The following is a 26,829-nucleotide window of genomic DNA, read 5'->3' as shown; positions in this document are numbered from 1 at the left end:
TCGTTCAAGTGAGTAGCCATGGACTTGGTGGGCCCCCTTCCGAAAAGTATTGCCAGATTTCAGTACATACTGGTCATCATGGACTATGCCACCTGTTTCCCCGAAGCAGTACCACTATGGAGCATCACTGCCCGAACAGTTGCTGATTAACTCTGAAGGTCTTCACCTGCGTGGGCCTGCCCTGGGAAATCCTCACTGACCAGGGCACCAACTTCACCTCCCAGCTGCTGCAGCTGATGTGCAACCTGAGGATTAAGCAGCTGCGCACCTCCATATATCACCCACAAACAGATGGCTTGGTTGAATGGTTTAACCGTACTATGAAGGACATGCTGTGCAGTTTCCCCCAGGTGACCTACACCGATGGGATCAGCTACTCCTGCCCTTGCTTCTGGCCATCTGTGAGGTGTCTCCATCCCCCTTATAAGAGAGTCACCAATCACCACTACCCTACATTTCCTCCTGGGAGGAATCAGAATTGTAGGACTAGAAGGGACCTCAAGAGGTCATTTAGTCCAGTCCCCTGCACTCATGGTGTTTGTTTAACCTGTTCATAAAAATCTCCAATAATGGAGATTTCACAACGTCCCTAGGCAATTTATTCCAGTGCTAAACCACCCTGATAGGAATGTTTTCTAATGTCCAACCTAAGCCACCTTTGCTGCAATTTAAACCCATTGCTTCTTGTCCTATCCTCAGAGGCTAAGGAGAACAAATTTTCTCCTTCCTCCTTATAACAACCTTTCATGTATTTGAAAACTGTTATTGTGTCCCCTCTCAGTTTTCTCTTCTCCAGCCTAAACAAACCCAGTTTTTTCAATCATCCTTCATTGGTCATGTTTTCTAGACCTTTAATCATTTCTGTTGTTCTTCTCTGGACTGTCTCCAATTTGTCCACATCTTTCCATAGTTGCCCCAGAATTGGGCACAATGTGGCCTAATCAGCATGTAGTAAAGAGGAAGAATGACTTTTTGTGTTTTGCTTACAATACTCCTACTATTGCAGAATGAAGTTTGCTTTTTTTGCTATAGTGTTACACTGTTGACTCATACTTAGCTTATGGTCAACTATAAGCCCCAGATCTCTTTCTGCAGTACTACTTCCTAAGCAGTCATTTCTCATTTTGTGTGTGTGCAACTAAGTGGAATACTTTTCATTTATCCTTATTGCACTGATTGAACTGTGATCCTTATTAATTTAAATTCTGTTTTGATACTTTCCAGCCAAGTCATGTTATAGATAAACCTCCAGCCCAGTCATGCACAAGCTTTCCAGAGAGACAGAGATCCGTGACAGAGCTAGCACAGGTAGAGTCAAACACTGTCATATGACAAGACACCACTTCTCTCTGGCAGGGAGAGAGAGTTTATGGCAGGCTATGTGATATTAAGTTTTTCCTATGTTGATGATGTACTAGCTTGTTCAGTGAAACAGTAACTTGCAGACATCAAGACAGAAGCACACAAAGACCATACACTGAGAAAAGGGCAGAACCTTGTGTGTCTGCTGTTGAGTAGCCATGGACTTGGCTGCAGAACCTCAGATTTCACTCTAATTAACATTCAGGCCCTTATGGCTAGAAAGAAAAATATTAGATGCACTTAAACCAATCTAGTGTGCTGAGACAAATTCCAATTTTTACTTAACTGTGGGCTGGTGAATAAATTTAGAAACACATACTAACCTTGATCCAGAACTGCCACTGCTATCAATAGAAAGTTCAAAGAACAAGGTAGAGTGGCATGTATATAGTAACTACATTTTTTTATTTGTTCAGTACCTTATCACATTCAGTATCAGTAAGACAACATGGCACTATTATTCTTGTCCCTTGTTTCTGTGTCTTTCCCCTACACTTCCTTCCTAGCAACAGCTCCCAGTTCCCCGTGGGCTTCACGTCTACCCTTTTACCCTATTTCCACTACCCATGTGAAGGGCCGTGGAATAGTAAAACTTTCCTTAGAAGTCATTGGCTTTAGAGTTGATAGTTCAGTGACATTAATAGGGGCCTAGGAGTTCACCCCTCTCAAAGCTATTGATTTCCATAGACATCAATGCATGGGTTAGTGTCTGTTCATGTTTGGAAGGTTGTTTTTGCAACCGGGAACCCTAAACTTTTTTTAAACACAGTGGAGATTTTGCATTAGGTGAATGGCAGATAGGCCTCAAATATATCACAGCCTAGATCTAGCACACAGGCTGTTTCTCACCTGTGTACTGGTCTGTTTGCAAACTATAGAATACTTCCATCAAAATGCTAAAGCCTAATGCTAATTTGTCAGCTGTAGTATCAGAGGGAGGAATGTGGCCACTGTCCACTCCTTAAGTTGACAGTTGGAGTGGGCCACTGATTCTCTCACAATGGCAATCTCAGTTAGAGACATTAATTCTGAAAGCAGAATGGGGTCTGCTCTGGAAGTTGCCTTGCTGTGGTAAATTAGAGGTTCACCAAGAACAGTAGATGTGCTGTAGACAGCTACACATGCCTGTGCAGCATGGGGTGGAGGCAAGCTGAGGGTCAGCTCTATTGCATGGCTGTGAACTCCAATGCATCAGACACACTCTCCTCTGACCATCTTCTCCCCCCCCCCCCCCCAGCTCCTGCATGACACTCTTATGTTGGCTGCTTTGAGAGCCATCTAGTTACTAAATTGTCTAAACACAGACTAAACTTTTTAAGAATATATATATCATCCTAGTCTAATCACACACATCTCTGATATTTATAATACCTGCTCCAGGTCAAAGGTTTTTGGGAGCAGGGCAGTAGCAATTATTGAGACTTTTCTCATGACATACACAGTAGTTACACACTGCAGCCATTACTACAATTGCTAGAACTTTTAGATTGCTCTTACTTGATTATACCAGGTAATGTTCTCCCTTTTGGAAAAACAACTGCTTTTCTATGTCCACTGAGATTGTATCAAGCAGTCAAATAATCCTTTACTGGTTTGTGTGCTTTCAAGTCAGCTGTTAAGATACATGGGGGGAGGGAATAAACATGGGTAAATAGTTCAACATGTATATTCCCCCCTGCCCCCACCATTCCTCAGACGTTCTTGTCAACAGCTGGAAATGGCCCACCTTGATTATCACTACAAAAGGTTCACCTCCCCGCCCCTGCTCTCCTGCTGGTAATAGCTCATCTTAAGCGATCACTCTCCTTACAGCGTGTATGGTAACACCCATTGTTTCATGTTCTCTATGTATATAAATCTCCCCACTGTATTTTCCACTGAATGCATCCGATCAAGTGAGCTGTAGCTCACGAAAGCTTATGCTCAAATAAATTGGTTAGTCTCTAAGGTGCCACAAGTACTCTTTTTCTTTTTGCGAAGATTTAGTTGTGTGACAAAGTTCCTCCTCAGCCTTGGTGGGTCCTGGGCTTATTGGCAGATTTTCTCACCGCAGTTTGGCCACTTTCATGGCTCAAATCTGCCATTCACTCAAATCTGCCATTCATCACTGGCCAACATAGGGAAAGGAATAACAATCCCCACAGTCTCTGCTGATCCACCTAGTGGATCGGGGAACAGGCCAGACACCTTCCCCTCTAGTGGAACCCACAGTCCAGTTCAACTCCTCCGATATCAAGCAGGGAGTTAGAGGGATGGGGGGAACCCGGGCCCGCCCTCTACTTCAGGTTCCAGCCGAGGGCCCTGTAGATTGTAGCTGTCTACTGTGGCTCCTGTAACAGCTGTGTGACAGCTACAACTCCCTGGGCTACTTCCCTGTGGCCTCCTCCTAACACCTTCTTTATTTTCACCACAGGACCTCCCTCCTGATGTCTGATAATGCTCATACTTCTCAGTCTTCCAGTAGTATGCCTTCTCACTCTCCGCTTCTTGTTTCCAGCTCCTCGCACGCACCACAAACTGAAGTGAGCTCCTTTTTAAATCCAGGTGCCCTGATTAGCCTGCCTTAATTGATTCTAGCAGCTTCTTGATTGGCTGCAGGTGTTCTAATCAGCCTGTCTGCCTTAATTGTTTCCAGAAGGTTCCTTTCTGTTTCAAAAAAAAAAAACCTTCCCTGTTACCTTACCCAGGGAAAAGGGACCTACTTAGCCTGCTCTCCGGCCTAGGCTTTCCTTGCTTTTACCCCTGCTTTTGGCTTCCCCCTAACCGAGCCAGACACTCTCCCCCCTTTCTTTTCTTTTTGTTGTTGTTTTTCTTTCTCCGCTGTTACTAGAGTGCTGGCCGGCTGTTAGCCCTGCCTGCCCTCGGACGCTGCTGCCGCTCCAGCTGAACTCCCCCTTCCCCCCCCGAGAGAGGGGGGACCTGCCGGCCCACTTCCCCGGAACAGGGGAGTGGAAGGACCTAGACCCAGCTGCTTGCTGTTTGTCTGCGGACCCGTCTCCGGCTGAGAGAATTTCTTATCATCCACTCTGGCATCCCTGGAATGCGAAAAAGAAAACCCGGAACAGATAAACAGCCGTCTACTGGAGGAACGCCACCCGGGGAATCTACAAATCGCCGCAGAGGGGGCCCAAGACTGAGTAACTTTCGAACTGTGCTCTCGTGTGGGGGGAGGCCTTGACTGTGTCGTGACTGTGTTTGTAGGGACACAGGGGGTGTGGCACGGAGCTACCCCCCGGTCCATCTGGCTCTGGACTTAGCTGCTCGCCCTGATTCCACCATGTGGGCCAGAAGCACCAGCCAACCAAACAGGACTCTCTGGACAAGCGTACAGTGGTTCATGTGCCCCCCACCCCAAACTGCCCATCCCACAGCCTGTCCCTTTTTACCTAACCCCAACTCCTGTTAACCACCTGCCACCGCCCCCACTGGGGCATCGGCAATGGAGGGCACCGGGGTGACCTCCGCTGCTGCAATGCCCACCACCTCCCCAGACTCTAGGGGAGCCCCCGCAGCCGGCGGGAAAGGCCAGGGCAAGAACAAGGGGAAGGGCCCCGCTAAAACCACCAGGCCCTCCGTGGCAGGGGCCACCCCCACTGCTGCGGCCCCGCCACCGACCACAGCGTCCCTCCCTGCTGCCCCCTCCACCGGCTCTGTGGGTGTCCCTCCCTCACCCTCCAGGATGTATTCCTGGGCGGCAGCAGCCCCCCCATCTGCCGCCTCATCATCTCACCCGCCCACCACCTCCACCACCATCAACAGCGGCCGGGGCCCCTTCGCCACCATGACAAGTAAGCATGGTGTCTGATGCCTCCTGGTGCCCGCCTCGCCCCACGTGGAGACCTAAGTGCGGGCGTTGGCGAGGGTGGTGGGGCCCTCGGCCATTTTGGCGGCCTCCAAAATGTATGGGAAGGTCATCTTCTTCTTAGCATCAGAGGCTGCCACCAAGGAAGCGGTGGAGAAGGGCCTGGTGGTGGTGGGGTGTTTGTCCCCCTAGAGCCGCTGGAGGACCTGGGCATCCACCTGGTCCTGACCCCTGTCCCTCCTTTTCTTCCCAGTGCTGCCCTGTTAGCCGCCCTTTCCACCCTGGGGAAACCTGTTTCTGTCATCAGCCCTCTCCCGTTCGGCTGCAAGGACCCCACCCTCCGTCACATCTTTTCCTTCCACCAGCAAGTGCAGCTTCTACTGCCGTCGGCGGCGTGTGATGGAGAGGCGCTCGAGGGGTCCTTCCTAGTCCCCCACCAGGGGGCCCTTTACCGGGTGTATTTCTCCACGGGAGAAGCCCGGTGCTACCTCTGCCAGGAATCGGGGCATGTCCGGAGGGACTGTCCCTTAGCCCGGCAAGAAGGGGCACCTGTGATCCCTGAGACCCGGCAGGACATCGGCCCAGTCATTGCCGACGCCCCTGGCTGCCCGATACCCGAATTCGCCCCCCTCCTCTTCGGACCACCACTTCTCCCACTCAGGCCCAAGGAGCACTTCCCCTACAACGCCCAGATGAGCGGGAGAGCCCCGCCCTCGCTGCTGACAGTCTGGTGGAGCCTATAGAAGAGGGTGTGGCAGAGATACCACCAAGCATGGGAGAGATCCTGCCCCAGGAAGAATCCTCCCTCCCTTATGCAGCCCCACCGTACCCCCCCAAGTCCCTGAGCCATCGCCTTTACCCCCTGATACGACCCCTGCTAACCAGCCCCCAGATGATGCCATTGAGGGCTGGGCCCTAGTCCAGGAGAAGCGAGGCAAGCAGAAGGCTTGAGCTCCACCTCATCTACCCGAGGCGGAGGCCCCCCGAAAGACCAGGAAGGGGGGCACCAATGCCGAACCTTCCACTTTGCCCACGAGTGCATCCCATCCACCGGTGTCAGCCGGGAAAGACGTGGTAGGACCGGAAGGTAGTGTCTCCCCTCCACGGGAGACCCTCCCCTCCGAGACCCTCGAGGAAGCCCCTTCTGTTCTGACACTACCCGAAGCCCCTGTGAACCCCGAGGCAACCATCGTGGCGGGTGCCAGCAGGGAGAACCCTGGAGCGATGGAAAGTGTCCTCTCCTCCATGTTCAAAAAGATCGACGCCCTAGATCTGACCTCAATCGCCCAGGGGGAGGACGACCTTTTGCCAGCAAACCTCGATTTGGGCGACCTCACTCCACCCCTCTTTTCCCCATGCTCCCTCCCCCTAACTGCTGCTTCTGCTCCCACCTCTGAGGAGCCCCTGGACTTCTCCATCGACCCGGCCGCTGATGGCACCCTGCTGACAACCACCGAGCCTGCTCAGGTGACAGCCGGCGCCATGCGGCCGGGACACGAGCCACCAGGGGCACTCCCCATTAGTGCGGAGCAATCGATTTTCTTCCCGGGCGGTGGCCCAACAGAAGATAATCCACTTCCTGATGCTGTGGCCGCTAAATCCACCATAGAGCCCGTGCCCGGTATCACTAAGAACTCCCTCCCCACCCCCTTAACCCTTGAGCCTGATCAGGAGGCGCCACCATCCAGCTGCTTCCCTCCCAAAACCCAGAACCTCGCCTCTGCCCCTGCCCCTATCCAGTCTACCTCCTATGATGTTATTGCCACCGCCGGGGCTGTCTCCTTCCCTTTTCCAACCGATGACCGCCAGGGAGCGGCCTTTGCGTTCTCCTGCCCTGACCCATTAGGGGCTGTTATTTTTCCTCCACCGCCCCCTATTGCCCCAGGGCTTGAGGTGGGCCTAGAAGCTCCAGGCCATCAGGCACCCCGTTGGGGGTCCGCACCCTGCTTGCCCGTTTTAGTGGGCCACAGGGCTGCACCAAGAGCCCAGCCGGGGAACAACCAGGAAACCGTAACCCCACCCCCCCATGAGCTGCGAGGAGCGCTGCGGAAGTTTTTAGAGGATGTCCGTGGCTCCCACAACAAGCTACAGCTTGCTCTCCAGCGATGGGTGGATTTTTTTCAAATCCTCCGGGCCACAAGGGCCCTCATGGGGGAAGGTAAAGGGACGGGGAAGTGAGATGCCGCGGCCTACTGGCGGGTCCGCATCTTCCGTGACCAATTACTCACCTACGGAATGGGTCAAGGACTGTTGCGCGGCCCGCTGGTGGATGCGAGCGTCCCTGCCAGTGAGGATCCCCCCCGGCCCTCCCCATGACACCTCTCACCATCGCAACTTTGAACACCCGGGGCTGTAGGATGGCTCTCCGCAGGTCCCAGGTGCTCTCCTTCCTTCAGGAGGGAGGGTACTCTGTGATTTTTCCTGCAGGAGACCCATATGGATCCGACCGCCGAAGACAGTTGGCGGCTGGAGTGGGGGGACAGGGTCTACTTTAGTCATTCCACGATTCGGCAGGCTGGAGTGGTGACCCTGTTCTCCGCCGACCTACGGCCCGAGGTGCTAGGGGTCGCCGAGGCCGTGCAGGGTCGCCTGTTGCATCTCCGGGTCCGTATAGAGGTGCTCGTGGTTCATCTCATTAACGTCTATGCCCCGACATCGGGCCCGGAGCGGCTGCAATTCTATCAGCAGGCGTCCGCCTTCCTCGTCACCTTAGATTCTCACGAGTGCCTGGTCCTGGGAGGGGATTTTAATACCACCCTCAAGGAGCGAGACCGCTCGGGGACCGAGCAGTGCCTGGCCGCTGCGGACGCCCTCCGGGAGATAGTTGAACATCACTCCCTAGTGAACATCTGGCGTGACCACCATCCGGATGACACTTCCACATTCACCTTTGTCCGGGTGGAAGCACATCGGTCGAGCCACTCCCAGTTGGACCGCATTTATTTATGACGCTTCCATCTCTTACGAGCCCACTCCTCCAGCATTCGGCTGGCCCCATTTTCTGACCATCACCTAGCGACCATGACAGCTTCCCTCTGTGCGGAGAGGCCGGGGCCAGCCTATTGGCATTTTAACAACAGCCTGTTGGAGGATGAGGGCTTCGTGACGTCCTTCCGGGAATTCTGGCTGGCCGGGCGAGGGCAACAGCGTGCCTTTCCCTCGGCGCGGCGATGGTGGGACATGGGGAAGGTGCGCGCCCGGCTTTTCTGCCGTGACTACACCCGGGGCACCAGCTGACGGAGAAATGCAGTGATAGAGCAGTTGGAACGGGAGGTCTTAGAGCTGAAGAGGCATCTGGCCGCCAGCCCCGAAGACCCGCTCCTCTGCGGAGCGTGCCGGGAGAAGCACGGGAGAAGCCCTCAAGGACCATCGGGCCCGGGGCGCCTTTGTTCGATCCCGCATCCGCCTCCTTCGGGAGATGGACCGCGGCTCCCGCTTCTTCTATGCCCTGGAGAAAACGAGGGGGGCCAAGAAACACGTCACCTGCCTCCTGGCAGAAGACGGCACCTCCCTCATGGAACCGGCGGAAATGTGTGGGAGGGCCCGAACCTTCTACACAAGTCTTTTCTCCCCGGATCTGACCGACCCTAGCGCTTGCAGAGTGCTTTGGGAGGAGTTCCCTACGGTCAGCGCAAGCGACCGAGACCGGCTAGAGATGCCTCTTGCTCTGGCCGAGTTCTTGGATGCCCTCCGTCGTATGCCCACTAATAAGTCTCCAGGTATGGACGGGCTGACCATGGAGTTCTACCACGTGTTTTGGGACATCCTCGGCCCAGACCTAGTCACCATCTGGGCCGAGTCTCTGCAGAGCGGGGTCCTCCCACTTTCGTGCAGGCGAGCTGTGCTCGCCTTATTGCCAAAGATTGGGGACCTCCGCGATTTACGAAATTGGCGTCCCGTCTCGCTCCTCAGCACAGACTAAAAAATCATAGCGAAAGCAATCTCGCTGCGGGTAGGGTCTGTGCTGGCGGACGTGATCCACCCAGACCAGACCTACACCGTCCCGGACCGCAGTATCTTTAATAACCTATTTCTGGTTCGGGACCTTTTGGAACTTGGGCATAGAGACTGTCTGTCGTTCGCCCTCCTGTCCCTAGATCAGGAGAAGGCGTTCGATAGGGTGGACCACAGGTACTTCCTGAGCACTCTGCAGGCGTTTGGCTTTGGACCCCAGTTTGTGGGTTTTCTCCGGGTGCTGTATGCTTCCGCAGAGTGTCTGGTTAAGCTCAACTGGACCCTGACCGAACCGGTCAGCTTCGGGCGAGGAATACGGCGGGGTACCCCCTCTCGGGCCAGCTGTACGCTCTGGCAATCAAGCTCTTCCTCTGTCTCCTCTGCAGGAAGTTGACAGGTTTGGTGCTGCGGGAGCCGGAGCTGCGGCTGGTCCTGTCGGCGTACGCTGATGACGTGCTCCTCGTAATCCAGGACCCCGGCGACTTGGCGCGGGTGGAGGCTTGCCAGGCCATCTATTCGGCAGCCTCCTCCGCCCAGGTCAACTGGGTCAAGAGCTCTGGCTTGGTGGTAGGAGACTGGCAGCAGGCGAGCTCCCTCCCACCCGCGCTTCAGACCATCTGGTGGAGCGCAGGTCCGCTGCTCTACCTCGGCGTTTACCTTTCTGCCACGCATCCTTCTCCGTCGGAAAACTGGGAAAATTTAGAGGGCGTGGTGATAGAGCAGCTCCGGAAATGGACGGGACTACTCCGATGTCTCTCCCTCCGAGGGAGAGCGCTGGTGCTTAATCAACTAGTCCTGTCCATGCTCTGGTACAGGCTCAACAGCCTGGTCCCAGCCCCGGGTTTCCTGACCAACCTCCGGACATCGATTCTGGGGTGCTTTTGGTCAGGAACGCACTGGGCCCCTGTAGGGGTTCTTCATCTACCCCTGAAGGAAGGAGGACAGGGCCTGAAGTGTCTACACACTCAGGTCCATGTCTTCCGCCTCCAGGCCCTACAAAGGCTCTTCTATGGTGCAGGCAGTTCGGCGTGGAGCACACTGGTGCACGCCATCCTGCGCTGCATCCAAGGGCTCCGATATGACTGGCAGCTCTTTTATCTCCGTCCGGGAGGTCTTCCGCGAGACCTCTCCGGGCTGCCGGTCTTCTACCAGGACCTCCTCCGGACTTGGAAACTGTTTTTAATGACCAGGTCCGTGGCAGCCACCGAGGGGATAGATCTCCTCGCGGAGCCCCTGCTACACAACCCCCAGCTCCGTGTGCAGGTGGCAAAGTCCTGCTCTGTGCGCCAGAGCTTGATCCTGTCAGAAGTCACGAGAGTCGGAGACCCCCCTGGACTACGACTGGGGAGACTGGCTGGATCCCCTGACGCTCGCTCGGCGCATGGGGCTCTCCAGACCTCGCACCCCCCGGCGCATACTTCAGGAGGTGAAGGCCGCTTTGCCGCCTGCTGCTCGAGCTTACCTCGACCGGGTCCTGCTCGAGGGCACGCCCCGCCCACCCTCTACCCCAGGCCCGCCGGACCTTTTAATTGGACCCCTGCCCCGCAGACCCAATCGACCCCCTCACCCCTTCGCTGCGAGCCGGCTGCATGAACTGCAGCCGGTACGCTTCCAAACCGCGCCAAGGAAACATCTATACATGCTCGCATTCCACACCCTTCATGCCCTCACCCTAGTGTCCCACCCCGACACAAAGTGGCGAGACCTTCTGCCACCTTTGGAGGGTGAGCAGCCCCAGTGGGCCAGCCTATATTCCACCTTGGTTCCGAGGCCCGTCGGGGACATCAGTTGGCGGCTCCTTCATGGAGCTGTGAGCATGGGCACGTACTTGGCACGGTTCATCCCCGTCCCAGATACTTGTCCCTTTTGTGGTGTGAGGGAAACCCTGGAGCATGTATATTTGGAGTGCGCCAGGCTGCAGCCCCTGTTCCAGCTCCTCCCAAATCTCCTATTACGTTTTTGGTTGCATTTTTCCCCTCACCTTTTTATTTATGCACTCTCCATCCGTGGCCTCACAAAGTCGCGGGATCCCATAGTTAACCTCCTCCTGGCCCTGGCTAAAATGGCCATCTATAAAACCAGAGAGAGGAGGTTGGCCGATGGAGTTTCCTGTGACTGTGGGGCCGTTTTCCGATCTTCGGTCCGTTCACGTATCCAGGCGGAGTTCCTCTGGGTGGCGTCCACTGACTCCCTTGATGCTTTTGAGGAGCGGTGAGCGCTGTCCGAGGTTCTCTGCTCAGTGCCCCCGTCCTGGTCCCTTTGTCTGACCCTTTGATTGGGGGAGAGAGTAAGGGACCCCAGCCCCAGCCATTGCTGCTGCAGACACCACCACCTTAGAGGAGTCCTTTCACACATGGGTGCACGTGCCCCCACCCCCCCGGATTGTCTACCCCACAGCCTGCCCCTCTTGTTGGGTGCTTTCAGAGGAGGAAATAGTTGGTGACACTCGGGCGTGGCGTCAGGTAACTTGAGGGGGTGGAAGACCACGAGAGTCGATGAAGCCCCCTCACTCTGGGCCACCAGGTAACTTGGAAGGGTGGAAGACAACGAGAGTCGAGGAAGCCCCCGGCTCTGGGCCCAGGCAAGCTTGAACACTTCCCTCCCCTGAAGCTAATGAGAAAACAATTGTGATTGGTTGCTGAGTTACACATTGCATATGCTGCTGTTTTTACTTTGTAAGTGTGTTATGCAAATAAAAAAATTACCCTCCTATAAAAAAAAAAACACTCTCCTGTAGCCATCTTGCCCGACCCTGTCACAGTTGTTTTTTTAAACCCCTTGAAAGGAAGCAGTTCCTTCTTTAAAAGTTATAGTCCAATGATGGGAGGATCTTATTGTACTGCTATGCAAGAGCAAATCTGGTTTCTTATTTTCCTCATCTTTGGTCTTGAGAGTAGAGGATTCAGAGAACAATGGCACAAGTAGCAGCATCTCCTACTAGCTGATCTGTGGAGAGGTCACTGTAAGAGACTTCAGAGAATCATAGAAATGTCAGGCTGGAAGGGACCATGAGGAGTTGTCTTAGTCCATGTGGCTGTAAGTGACAGGACCAAGTCTACAACACCATTCCTGAGTGGTGTTGCTCTAACTGGTTCTTAAAAAACTCCACTGATGGGGATTCCACAATTGCCTTTGGAAGCCTATTCCAGAACTTAACTACCCTTATAGTTAGATAGCTTTTCCTAATATCTAACCTAAATCTCAGATTTAGTAATGGGCAGATTAAGCCCATTACTTCTTGTTGTACCTTCAGTGGACATGGAGAACAGTTGATTACCATCCTCTTCATAACAGCCCTTAACATATCTGAAGATTTATCAGGTCTCTATTCGGTCATCTTTTCTCAAGACTAACCCATGCCAAGTTTTTTTTAACCTTAGCACATAGGTCAGGTTTTCTAAACCTTTTATTTTTGTAATTCTCCTTTTGACTCACTCTGGCTTGTTCACATCTTTCTTAAAGTCTGGTGCCCAAAACTGAACACACTACTCCAACTGAGACCTTACAAATGCCAGACAGCGCAGAACAATTACTTCTTGTGTCTCATGTACTAGACTGCTCTTAATACAACTTGGAATATGAACCTTCTTCACAACTGCATCATATTGACAACTCATCTAATTTCTGAACTACTGGAATGCCCAGTTACTTTTCAGCAATACTACCACCTAGCCAGTTATTCCCCCTTTTGTAGTTGTGCATTTGATTTTTCCTTTCCGAGTGTAGTATTTTGCACTTGTCTTTAATTTAATCTTGTCAATTTCAGACCAGTTCTCCAATTTGTCAAGGTTGTTTTGAATTCTAATCCTGTCCTCCAAGGTGCTTGCAACTCCTCCCAGCTTGGTGTCACCTACAGATTTCATTAGTATATTCTCCATTCCATTATCCAAGTAACTGAATCGTACTGACAGACTCCAGAAGGACCCCACTAGATACATCCTCCTCGTTTGAACACAAACATTGATAACCGTTATTTGAATATGGTCTTTCAACTAGTTATGTAGCCACCTTATAGTAATTTCATCTAGACCAATGGTTCTCAAACTTATTTGACCGGGCTTTCCTTCTGTGTGTCTGTAGTCATGTACACACCCCATCCCAAGTATATATACCTTCACCCAGCTCTGAAGGCAGTGCCACACCAGAAGCAGCACAGAAACAAGGGTGGCAATGTGAAAAGTGATATTTGTCAATATCACTTTTCACAGCAAACTTAGCACCCCATTACCACCCTTACTTCTGCACTGCTGCTGCCACCCCGCTGCCTCCAGGTGAGGGGTTGAGGTGGGGGCAGGGGAAGAAAAGCCCGAGCCCAGGTGGTGGGGCTCTGGCTGTCCCTTTATCCCCACTTCCTGCGTATGCATGTCCTCTGCACAAGCTCCAGCCACTCAAGGTCGACAAAGTACACAGCTTGCGCCTCCCGTGGAAGGCCTGCCCCATAGTTTGAGAACCGCTGATCTAGACTACATTTCCCTAGTTTGCTTATGAAAATGCCATGTGGGCCTGGGTCTAAAAAGCCTTACTAAAATCAAGGTGTCATATCTACTGCTTCCCCCCATCCACTATGCCAGTAACCATGTCAAAGAAGGAAATTAGGTTTGTTTGGCATGACTGGTTCTTGACAAATCCATGTTGGCTATTACTTATAACCCTGTTATCCTTTAGGTGCATGCAAACAGTTTGTTTAGTAATTTGTTCCAGTGCCTTTACAGATATCAGAGTTGGGCTGACTGGTCTAATTCCCCAGGTCCCTTTTGTTCCCCTTTTTAAAGATTGCTTCACCTAGTTCTGTAAGTACATTAGGGTAAATATTTAACCTGTTTTTTCCCCTATTTTAGCTCATAATCCTTCCCCCTTGTTATTACTATTAATTGTGTTAAGCATCTGGTCACAATCTTTTCAGTGGAGACTGAAGCAAAATAGGCATTAAACACTTGAGCTTCCTTGATATCATCTGTTATTAGCTGTCCTTCCCTATTAAGTAGTAGATCTGCACTTTCCTTTGGCTCTTGCTCCTAATATATTTATAGAACCTCATATTACCTTTTATGTCTCTTTTGAGTGTAACTCATTTTGTGCCTTAGACTTTTTGATTTAGTCCCTACATACTTGTGCTGTTCTTTTGTATTCATCCTTAGCAATTCATCCATAGTTCCACATTTTGTAAGATTCCTCTTTGATCATCAGGAGCTCTTTAATGACCTGACAGAGTCATAAAGGCCTCTTATTCTTCTTTGCATCAGGATACATTGCTTTTGTGCTTTTAATATCTCTTTGGGAAACAGCCAGCTCTCCTGAACTCCTTTTTCCCTTTAGATTTGCCTCCTTTTTCCCTTTAGATTTGCTTCCTATGGGACCTTACCTACCAGGTCTGAGTTTATTCAAGTCTGCTTTTTTGAAGTCTCTGCCTTTTTATTTTTCTATCTTCTCTCCTTCCTTTCTTAGATTACATTATTATATCATTTCATGATCACTTTCACCCAAGTTGCCTCCTACCTTCAGATTTGCAACCAATTCCCCCGTTAGTCACAATCAAGTATAAAATGGCTGCCTCCCTCACCTTCTGAAACAAGTCATCCCCAGTACATTCCAAGAACTTACTGGACATTTTGTGTTTTGCAGTATTACTGGTCAAACAGCTGTTGGGGTAAAATCCCCCTTGGCTAGCAACTCTTGGGTTTTGGCTATTTCTGTATTTGTTCTAGAAATGCCTCATCCACCACCTTCCACCCTTTTATCTTCACCCACAGGCTTTCAAGTTGTCTGCCTCTTACCTCCATCTGGAACTCAGAACAAGCGTATACGTTCCTGGTGTATAAATAATACAACACAACCTTTTTTTTCCCCCTGCCTGTCCTTTCTTCATTAGAGAGGATGCTGGCAGTGACCCTGGTATTTAGGTTGCATAATATTCTCCATTATAAAAGATGCTTGCAAAACTCTAGCACCTGTATTGTTTGCAGCAGGCACTTACAGTTTAGAAAGCTCTGGTGTCAGAAGTGTCTTTTCTTTGCCCCAGGAAAATCTGTTCCCATTTGGTTGAGATGTAAATGGTCAAATTGCCATTTCCCCCACAGTGACTTGCGTTCCTCAGGAAATTTTGTCAGCATCCCAAAATAATTGAACATGAACGTTTTAAAACAGCTACTGCCAAAATAGTAAGAGCATAGGGAATCCTGGGAGCTGCCTCCTCCATACCGCTCCCTAGACCTGACACATGGCCTCACACTCCCCTCTGGCATCACCACATGGGACAGGAGCCCCCACCTCCTGCTGGAGGGAGGTGGGCCAGTGCCCTCCAATGCAGCACATAGTGCCAGTTGCTGATTCTTTCCCTTCTGGACCCTTCCAGGAATAGCAGTCGCCTTCTGCTGCCAGCTGTGTAATACTATTGCTGTTATATGATTTTTTTGTTTGGCATTATTATTATTATTGTAAATTGTGCTAGGCTTTTTTAAAAGAAAAGTTACCTTAAAAAAAAAAGCTGTTGAGATATTATTTAGGCTGCAGAGTCAAGCACTCAAAGGCTAGGAAATGCCAGATTTATGGCTTGCCAGGCAGCCTTCATCTTACACCCTTGTACACATGTACTGAATCATGTAATTAGACTTTTTTTCCCCCCATACAATCTAGAATCCATAGACTCCTTGTGGAGTCAATACTCTGTGTCAAGCAAGCAAGTTTTCAGAGAGTTTGAAGTACCTGTGATCAAGTGCTAGCTTTGAAAACATTAATTAAAAATGGTTTTCAGAAAAAACCCAAAGACGGGAGCTATATTTCTGGACCTGACAGCAGCAGATGACATGGTCTGGCACAGTGGTTATCAACCAGGGGTACACGTTCCCCCTGGGGTACACAGCAGTTTTCCAAGGGGTGAATTTAGATATTTGCCTAGTTTTACAACAGGCTACAGAAAAAGCAACGGTGAAGTCGGTACAAACTAAAATTTTATACAGACAATGACTTGTTTATACTGCTCTATATACCATACACTGAAATGTAAGTACAATATTTATATGGTAAAAATGAGTAAATAAACAATTTTTTCAGTCATAGGGTTCTGTGACACTTCTATATTTTTATGTCTGATTTTGTAAGCAAGTAATTTTTAAGTGAGTTGTAACTTAGGGGTACACAAGACAAATCAGACTCCTGAAAAGGGTACGGTAGTCTGGAAAGGTTGAGAGCCACTAATCTTAGTCAAATTATCAAGAGCACTGCCAGCATGGATAATCAACATCACTGACCTCTGCAACAGATGTTTCCGAATGCACATGGGAGATAGAGTTATCACATGGAAAAGACAAACCAATGGTCCTACCTCAAGGCTGTGTGCTGGCACCAACGCTTTTCAAACTGTACATGAATGACATTCCACTCACCCAGTACTGTGTGCTCCTGTATGCAGATGAAGGCATTTGCTTAGGCATCCAAGCAAGATCATTCCCAGAACTCGAAGATGCCCTAAATGCTGACTTAAGATGGCAAGATAGTAGTCGGTGGCATTTACAACTCAGTGTGAGCAGAACAGTTTTGAGTGTATTCCATGTTTACAACACCAGAGCAGGCCAGGAACTAAATATCTTTCTCAGTGGACCTCACCTGAAACATGAATCCCACTCACTCTACTTCAAAGTAAACCTAGATAGATGTCTCACATATCTTAAACCCCTGAGGAAAACTGCTGCTAAGGTAAGGATGCATAACAGCCTTCTAAGCAAATTGGCTGGCACTTTATAGAGAGCAAACGCTTAAACTCTGATCATCCATCTTAGCCCTCTCTTCCTCTGCAGCAGAATGCTGCGCTCCACTCTGGCTCCATTCATCTCAGATCAAATTGGCTGGCACACAACTACACTCAACCCTGTGCATCATAACTGGGATGATTTGACCCACATCAGTACTGTGGCTCCCTGTGTTAAGCAACATCACTCCTCCAGACATCTGTTATGAGGATGCTGCAGCCAGAATGATTGAGAAGATCAGGGAAAACCTGAGCCTATCAGTATACACCAACCTCTTTGACCATCCAGGAGTGCACTAGTCATGGAGGCACCTGTTTGTGGGCCCACTTACCCTGCCCAGATTTCTCTGCAACATCGAGGTAGTGTGAAGAATGGTCTGCAACTGATATCAGAAACCAGTCTCTTATAACGGACCCTACCAAGCTGTTCACAGGCACTTCTGAATCGATTTCGAAGGGGCAAGGGTCAACGTGCAGCCAGCCTTCATAGCTAGGTCTAGCGCAAGGATCCCCACATGCAACTAGGGCCAAAGACAGACTATGTCACACCTCACTGATGACTACTCTCTGACCAGATTTGATAGTGGTCTGAAGGCTGTGCACTTTGCTGATGAGGCTGCCACAAATTGGCCTGGCAAGCTCTGCAACAGATAAGAATAGAATCCTTGCCTCATTCAGTGTACAGGATGAAAAATACAGGTGGCGGAAATAAGGTTGCAACTGTAAAACTGGCATTTCCTAATTTCTGAGTTCCTGACTTAGGGAAAAGAGATTGGAAAGAGGTCAGAGAAAGACTAGCCATGAAGGAAAAGGGTGCAAATATCTCTTCTTGTGTGCAGAGGTCAAACATACATTAAATGCTATTGTTTGGAAAATACTTTAAAACAGTGACTCCATCTGAAATAGGCTAGTCTTTAGATGTTAGACCATAGCAAGCAAAAACAGTAGATTTGTCTTTTTTAACGTGTTAGCAATTAACATAAAAGAAAGATCTGACCTAGTTGGACTGTTATACTTGTAATGAACAGGTGCCATGGACCCAGCTGCGGGGTCCCGTTCTCTGCACCTGCAAGCTCTGTTTTAGACCATGTTCTTGTCGTCTAATAAACCTTCTGTTTTACTGGCTGGCTGAGAGTCCCGTCTGACTGTGAAGTTGGGGGGCAGGACCCTCTGGCTTCCCCAGGAGCCCCGCCTGAGCGGACTCGCTGGGGGAAGCGCATGGAGGGGCAGAGGATGCTGAATGCTCCGAGGTCAGACCCAGGAAGGTGGAAGCTGTGTGAGCTGTGTGTCCTGAAGACAGGCTGCTCACAGAAAAGCGACTGCCCCAGAGTCCTGACTGGCTTCATGGGGAGCAGTTCCAGAGCATCGCCCAGGGACTCCGTGACAGGGAGGTTTAGATTGGATATTAGGAAAAACTTTTTCACTAAGAGAGGGTGGTGAAACACTGGAATGCGTTACCTAGGGAGGTGGTAGAATCTCCTTCCTTAGAGGTTTTTAAGGTCAGGCTTGACAAAGCCCTAGCTGGGATGATTTAACTGGGAATTGGTCCTGCTTCGAGCAGGGGGTTGGACTAGATGACCTTCTGGGGTCCCTTCCAACCCTGATATTCTATGATTCTATGTAGATTTTTAGCGTGCATGTGTAGTAAAACAAGCATTTCTGTGGACTCATGAACGCTACTTTAAAAAACATACTCAATTGCACTGACAATGCACCTTAAATAAAATCACCTTTGCCTTTGCTTTTGCAGTCTGTGCTGAAATCATCAACATTTGAGCTCCCCCTTGCATATCAGCATTCCGTGTGGACTGCTGAAGAATTAGGACCTTTTATTCGCCTATGTCTCATGGATCAGAATTTCCCAGCATTTGTGGAAGAAGTGGAGAAGGAGTTGAAAAAACTGACAGAAGGTTGAGGAAATGTTAATTCTGTATTTCAGGTAATAACAAGTAGAGTGGATACAAATTTGAGAAAATCTGATTTTTTTTGGTCAGTGTTTTATTTTTAAAAACAGGTGAATCCACTTTTTATACATCATTGCACTTCAACAAATACACAGAACACAAGTTCATGCATCTACAGTTATGCACGGCATGAGAACCCTGTAAGGTCTAATTCTACAATCAATCTTTAAATCAACATGAGAAATTACAGTGTCAAACTGAAGAGTATTACTAGTTGCATAGAATATCACCATGCTGTAACATTTCAACGTCATTTAAAACAAAAAAGTAAATTATAAAAGTTGCCTGAATTGAATGTACAAGAATATGTTGAACACATCAGTGCAAAAGGATTTGAGAATTTACATGATTTAACAAACAAACAAAAAAAAATCACTTAAAAAGCCATCATATATATTTATAAACTGAAGTTTGTACTACAGTTCATCACCACCTGTTGGACTGTTCCAGCTTTTAAAGTCTTTGATTATAGGACACCCAAATCTTTCTATATAGGTTAAGCCCTTAAAATAATTTCAATTTATATTACTCCTCTTTAAGTACCAGAACAGTATAATTCTCTCATCTCTCAGACATACAATATAAGGAATGAATATCAGCAATTTAAAAATGAAACACTTACTGTATTTTGGTTTTCCTCTTCCCCAAAAATATAAATATATACGGTATATATTTTTAGGTTTTGCTGTACTTTACAAAAAGTTATCACTAGATGGCAGCAGTGCATTTTAGAGCTTTGCCAATTTAAGAGCTACATTAAGAAAGTAAAAAATGGCGCATGCATGATTTGACCTTACTTCTAATGTTTATATACCATAAAGGAAAAAAGCAACATTCACAGCACATCAAGCCCAAAATAGTTTACACCTTCTACACTGAAGCATTGTTAAAATGTGTCTGGATACGTCATCCTTACAGGACAGGCTAAATAAGGCATGCTTTTATAGATAGTCATATTGTTGCTCACTTGAAAGGAAAAATCAAATAGAACTGGAGTTCTAGAACCAAGAGTTCCAACCATTAATTTAGCAGGTTATATTGCCATCAGTCTCTCAGAAACTTAAAGCTCTGTGGGAAAAAAAGAATTGAGAACAAAAGGTATTAGTCAATGATTAATGCCACCCTGATTACAGTATGCCATAATGCACATCATAAAACTGCTGTCAGATTTGCTATTAAGATAAAGGCTGGTCTATTTTTGATTCAACCTAAAAACATCAGTTTCATACCATATCCTAGAACTGCTTACACCTAGCAAGCAAATTCACTTTTATGGTATAAAATCTGCAGAAATTATCCTTCAGGGTGGGTGGGTGTGCTTGTGTTAAGATTTACTTTGCTGCTGAAGCCGTAAGTGCTGCACAGGTAAGAATCATGTTAGAATTTGACTAGAGTTCTGTGAATATGCACTAACTACTGTGCCTAACCTATTATGGCAGGGATCTTTTATAAAAATTCTTGGGTAGTGTATCCTTTTCAGCAGTGTACAGCTTTCATACAGCAGTGTATGGAAGAGTTCAGTAGAAATGATGCTTTATTCAAAACAGTTTCAGATAGCTTTGCAATTCACTGAAATACCTACACATGGCTTGTTCGATCAGTATTTTTTGATTATTCTTTACATTTTTAGTTACACCTTACTGAAAGAATAGAAGTGCTTAAATAGTAAGAATATTTTTTAAACATCTAAAGTCATACTTACATTACACGCATTATTTTTAATTTGTGTTTCTCTGGCGTAAGTTTTTATCTTTGTGATTGTTTGTAGAGTTGCTTTTCCTTTAGAGAGAAAAAAGTCACATCAAAATTGTTGAAAATGTAACAGCAGCGTGGTTAAGAGACAAGTCACTCACAGTATGCAGTGTTGTAGCCATGGTGGTCCCAGAACATTACAAAGACAAGATGGGTGAAGTAATACCTTTTATTGGACCAGTTTCTGTTGGTGAGAGAGACAAGCTTTCGAGCTTATACAGAGCACACAAGCTTGTCCCTCACCAACAGAAGTTGGTCTAATAAAAGATATTACCTCACCCACCATGTCTCTCTAAGTCATTCAAGGTAAGGGCCAGGAGAGCTCTTCTGTCTTGAATAATCTTGTGAATATTTGCTTCCACTGACACTTGCTTTTGCAGGAAGGTTCTTGCAAATATAATCTCCCTCATCCAAATGGTCATGAATAAGCAAGAAAAAGTGTTGGGGGCACAAATACCAGTGAAAATCAGCAGGTTTTATTAGTAAGGATATTTGCAAATATTTTTCCTGTATTTGTCAAGCTGTGTGACTAAGCCCTTCATACCTCTCGCATCCACCTGAATTTGTATAGCTTTTCCTGGCCTGGGAAGGAACACTAAAGTAGATGGCCTTAACCCACAGGCTCTTTGGGGCAGGAAGTATTTTCTTATTTGCTTAAATACCATCTAGCACAATACTCCAATCCCCATCAGAAACTGAGTACTACAATACAAATAGTAATTGCTATCATACCTAAATCTAGGTTTCATGCACTACAAAATCCCGTAAGCCATCAAGCTCTTCAACTAAGCAATTTTAGGCTACAAATTTAGTAATAGTGACTGAACTAGATAAAACTATCTTAAGAAATTCAGATAAAAGTACTTACATTGGCCCAGCTGGTTCGTCGTCTGCAGCAAGAGTTCCATTGTGATCCAATGAAAGACAAAGGAAGGAAAGAGTGCAGTCAGGTTCTATATTAAACTCTAGCTCGACAGTGAACAGCAAATTGATCTATTATGCATTAAAGGCCATTCCACTTGGTAGTGCAAAGGTTCATGAAGTTATTTTTCTGGATTCAAGTTTTAAATGGCAAGTATGTTGTTTCAATGGTTTGAGTTAACACTTTGAATGCTCGTCATGAAGAACTGCAACTGTAGCGGACAGATTGTTGCAATATGGTCATACTCATCTTGTCCCCAAGTTCCAGTGGTTCAATCTTATAAATTAGATGAGAAGACAAACCAACATTTCAGTTGTAAAATCCTGCTGTTTGTTTTCTTGCATTAACTTTGTTTTTAAATACACATTCGTCAACTCTTGATGGACAAGTAGCAGTATATACGCAAAAGGTATATACCATCTCTTCTCCCCCAAGGATTATACAACCTATTTCATATTCCATTTTTCCAGATTCACATTGAACCAGTTTTGGGGGAGGTAGAAGCAGCAATATTTTAATGTGACGTTATAAACAAGTGCAGTCCCTTGCATAGCAGCAAGCACTGTGCATGTGTGTATCAGGACAAGACTCATGTAAAATACCAGGAAAAGTTAAATGGTGTTGCAACTCCCCTAGAGACAACAGACTTCAGCTACAGCAGACTGACAGCTCTGATCTGCCTGTGTCTCTTGGCAAAAACACCAGAAAAAAGTTATATATCATTTAGAAATTGGAAAAAAATCAAATAATTTGTGATGTTTCAACATATGCTTTCATTAACATTTTATTCTTTAGGATTTATAAATGCCTTATTTTGCCCTCAGGCTGCACTATAGAGAATAGTAATTGGGTACACAGTGTCATAAAAATTAATCCACAAAGTTGTGTTACTGCTCCTTGTAGAACTACTGTTGGGGAGCAATTGCTAATCCATTGTTTTAAGCATCTCAACTTTTTTTTTTTTTTTTTTTTAAAGGTTTGATGATTTTTTTCACTGACTCCTTTAAGAAACTCTCAGCAGGATTCCACAAGGGGGCTTAGTGCACATGAAGCAGTTATGGAAATTACAGTCTTAACAGTGTAGGCATCTGCATGAGCACACACTAGGAGTAATGTCTGTCAAAAATAGGACATTACTCCACCTGTACCTTCAAGGCAACGGATAGGCAAAGCCACTGCCAGCACAAACAGTGACTGGAACAAAAAAATATTTCAAAAAAATAAAGAACTAACCACAAACCAACAGCTTTGCAACCAAAGTAACACACTAGCGATACACCAGTGTCCACAGAAGTCCATCACTAGCAACAATACACTATCAAGACACGGTACAGAGAAAACTAGGACTAGTAAGGACAACCAGACATCAATGTGCTGTATATACAGTGGAGATATACAGAGACACATCCAGGAACTGAAACACAAAGCACAGTAGAATAAAACTAAGTCCTGCCTCCACAAACATCTTCAATTCCTAAAAGATTTCAAAACAGATGATGCTACATACTCTACAAACTAAACTACACACTATTTGGGAACCTTTTAATGGAATCGGACAGACATCAGTGAGTCCTTAGGTTTTGTTTTTTGTAAGGATTAGTATTGGTTAGTAATGCCATATGAAAGCAGACATTCTACTTCAAGACTGTCATCTCAGCCTTCTACCAATATAATGAACATCTCTGGGAGTTTTGTTAGACTTCAGAAACATAAAACTATACTAATAGGATGCAAGCCATCTCTTGTTATGGTAACCATTCTGTGATCTTAACTAAAATACATATAGCATGGATGCAGATTCCAGATGAATAGTTTTGTTAGTCTAACATTTTTCTGACTTACAAAGGCTACCAGTGGGTCTTGTCCTAGCAAAGATCTAATAACTATAGGAGCTGTGCCTGTAAGAATAGTTACAGTTAAGCATAAATTTGGAGACTGATAGCTTCCTCCCACCACCCATCTAAATTCTATAGGTTCAATATAAAACAAAATGAAAGAAAATGCCTTTGTATGTCACTAGCTTCTTGGTCAGCCATTTAACTGCTACAAAATCTTCCCCAGTACAGTACAGACAAAAGACCAAAACCCTAATGAAAAAATCGCCCCGGGGGGGACAGAACTACAGAAAAATAAGTACAAAATTAAGAGTAAATCAAGATTAAAAACAGCAAACTGAAATCCAAATTAGTTGTGAACGTGAATGAAGAAACTTTAAGAAAAGTGTTAACATTATGAACTGTGCATCGTATAGACTGAAGCGGAGATTAACAAACTCCAAAGCATGCAGATCTCTCACTTACCACCATTTTTTTAAGGGTATGATGCAATTGAGGGGGGAAAAAAAAGAAGTCATAGTAACCGATAAATATCAATATAACCCAAATCCCTCATGCCAGATGGCCTGCTCTAGTAACTGACTGTCTCTAACTCACTAGTATTTGAAACCAATAGTCAGAGAAGATGTGAACATGTCTCTTCATTCCATTCAAATGTGTGCAGATGATCAGTACTGTGCTAGGCTCTTGAAATACTGTGGCTCAGTCTTCAGTTGTACAAGCTAACTGCACTACACCCCTCACTCTTTAGGAATTTGCTTTTTAATCTGGAGGATCGGCAGATTCTGTGAATCATTGTTTATATAATGCAAGATTAACAACAAACCTTGCTTGTAGGTAAAGTGATTATCTGCTTAACATTGCCCTGAAATAGTGTATTCCGAAACTGAAAAGTTTACAACCTCTAGTATCTATACTTAACTAGCCCTCCTTCACATTGCAGTGTACATGGCTAACAGTGTTTGGGGTCATTTGTAGTATGCAGGATGAGTAGAGAAACTAATACCATTCAGCTCTAATTTCCTTGCTTGTCACTGTCAACATTAATTTAATTCTAATTCTACTTTTTTCATTTAATTTCTCATATTACCCAGTTATTGTGTGTGTTTAAGGGAAGTATGTTAACGGCACAGAATTTGGGTCCTTTGGAACAATCACACTATACCACCATTTTTTGTCCTGGATTAATACTTTGTGTGGCCCGTTATGATGCTACTGTAACATGGACATCATAAATTTAACATTTCTGACGTGCTCAGTATCTAGTTTCCTAGTAGGAATAACTTTTTTTTTTTTTTTTAAATTACTCCCGGGGTCATTGAGAACTAATTTTCAGAAGTGGATTTAAAAAAAAAGTTTACAGCATAAGTAAATATTTTTCTCCCCCAAAGTCCATTTTGCTGCTGAATATCCCTTTACCTAATGTAAGTCTCAGTTCAATGTTTCACTGAAGTGAAGTTTCAGAGAGAAGCAGCAGCATAAGAGATGAACATTTGCCAGATAGACTAGAGTCACAGGGCAGCAGTCAATTCTGCTCGCTTACCCCACTTCAGCTAAATACTCACGGCCCAGGCTTATGCCAAATTTCAACTCAAGGACTTTTTTTTTCCCCTTCTTTTAAAATGGCCAGTCTAAGCCACTTGGAAGTCTGGTTTTATAATGGAACTGCTTATAACACTTTATAGCAGCTCTGTAAAATTGCTACAAAAACCAGCACCTAAGTGTAAAGCTAGTTTAATATTTTGCCTCTCCAGAAAGAGAAATAAAAGCAAAACAATCTCAAGGGAAATTTGAACATTCTACTTCCAGAGAACTTTATCAGTGAGGAGAGTTTTAGACTTTATTTGTCCAATATTAAATTTTTGTATTTTATTCTTCAGGTTCCCAAAAAGCACGATCAGTATTCAAGATGATCTGATGACTTCCAAAATGCAGGATGATACTGTGTTCTTAAAAACTAGTAATTTTTTGGAGATATGCAAGCTTTAGAAGAGCTGTGAGTTAAAACCCTTCTTATTAACTGTCAAGGGCTTTTGTTATACACAAAGATTTAGAGGCAACATTTATAACCACTAAGTCCCAAATTTGCAATAGGAATGGTTTTAATGCTATTTTTCTATCATGCTACATGACCAGTAGGAAAATGGGATAAGGGACTCATGGGCTGCATAAAACGTGCATATTAGTGAAGAGTTCATGTACCAAAAAAGCAAACAATCTGAAATGGAATGTAGGCATAAATATAGATTTATAACAAAACATATGGCCAAGAGTGGTCAAATCAGGCGTATAATGAATTCTGTTCCTATAATAGTATCTAACAAACCTATACGGTGCTAAAGGGCAAAGCCGCCTGAGAAGTGATGCCATTTGGCTGTCACTATGCTATAGTAATCCTCAGTTGCAGGTATAGTTAACACCTATGCATTTTTACAGTTTGTGTCGGACAGTTTGCTCTCCTTGGTGAGGTTAAGTGTGGGGGAGAAAGGTGAAGAGTAGTAGAAAAATAAAAAAAATTGTAACAAGATAAACCATTTTAGTGAAATAAACATATTGTTCTTTAAATTACTACTTACAGTAATAGCAGTACCATAGAAAAGCAAGAAAAATGAGTATTAGAAAAAACTTGGGGTAATGAAATGGAACTGCTGCACCGCTGGAGCAGAAACATTTATGGAAATAGTTTACTTCTGATTAAGCTGACAAATGAAAAGGGAAGAAAGAGAAGACACATGTTATAATAACTAAGTTATTTCTTGGCTTTAAACTAAAGAATATGTAGAAAATGGATTTGGAAGTAAAAACTGTTCACTTGCTACAATCTTTGGTAGGAATGTAACCAACAAGTTTTTACTTTCTACTTACCCAAGAACACACCCTCTTAAAAAGTGATTTGCTAAATAAAAGAACTTTCTTCATTTAAGAGCCTTTAAAATATTACAGGGGTCACAATGGCTGATTTCTAGGACTGTCATTACAGTCTCAAAAAATTAAGCAGCTTAAACTACCAGGGGGAGGGGGGAGAGAGCTATTTGCCTCCTTTCATTGTAAAATGCCCACCAACCAACATATGTGCTGAGCAAAATGAATCAGCACTGCCTCACTGAAAACTTTTGGTCCTACATGCAGTGAAGGGACAGCACTCTTGGCCTGGACTTGATATGTGACTTTTGAACAGCTCCTGATGTTGAAAGCTGCACACTATTCAACTACTGTATCAGAGCCTATGAACCCTGACAGCTGTTTACAAAAAGAAATGCATTGGTGTGTCATGGGGGAAGCAAGGTTGGGTTTTTCTTTAAAAATTATGAAGGGGGTCAAAGCACAGTCTCTCCCTCCCTCCAGCACACAAGTGAAAGCAAGGGATTCATTTAGCAAGCAAATAAATGAAGTGTTCACTACAAGGCACTACAGCAAAAATTGTAAGAACTCAGACACTATTCACATTTCCAGTTGGGAATACAGTTTTCACTGGATTCAGAGACTGGTTTTCC

At 46.1% G+C, this 26,829-nt stretch overlaps 2 protein-coding genes across 2 annotated transcripts in view; one reads left to right on the top strand and one right to left on the bottom strand.

The window, feature by feature from the left end:
• Window positions 1-25,913, top strand: part of REC114 (REC114 meiotic recombination protein) — a gene marked incomplete at its 5' end in the record, with an annotated part of 155,332 nt that extends 129,419 nt beyond the window's left edge. The window contains 2 exons of the mRNA XM_084640355.1: window positions 18,613-18,801; window positions 25,216-25,913. Of these exons, the coding sequence (XP_084496481.1) occupies window positions 18,613-18,777 (165 nt within the window). The 3' untranslated portion in view covers window positions 18,778-18,801; window positions 25,216-25,913. The remainder of the gene's footprint in view (window positions 1-18,612; window positions 18,802-25,215) is intronic.
• The window catches only part of NPTN (neuroplastin), a 139,596-nt gene continuing 131,595 nt past the window's right edge, over window positions 18,829-26,829 (bottom strand). The window contains exons 8-10 of the mRNA XM_084641693.1: window positions 21,447-21,468; window positions 20,529-20,605; window positions 18,829-19,894 (exon numbers count right to left, since the gene is read on the bottom strand). Of these exons, the coding sequence (XP_084497819.1) occupies window positions 20,545-20,605; window positions 21,447-21,468 (83 nt within the window). The 3' untranslated portion in view covers window positions 18,829-19,894; window positions 20,529-20,544. The remainder of the gene's footprint in view (window positions 19,895-20,528; window positions 20,606-21,446; window positions 21,469-26,829) is intronic.

This window comes from Lepidochelys olivacea (assembly GCF_965140295.1).
Source record: "Lepidochelys olivacea isolate rLepOli2 genome assembly, chromosome: 10".
Taxonomy (NCBI): Eukaryota; Metazoa; Chordata; order Testudines; family Cheloniidae; genus Lepidochelys; species Lepidochelys olivacea.
This window is presented reverse-complemented; position numbering and strand designations above follow the sequence as displayed.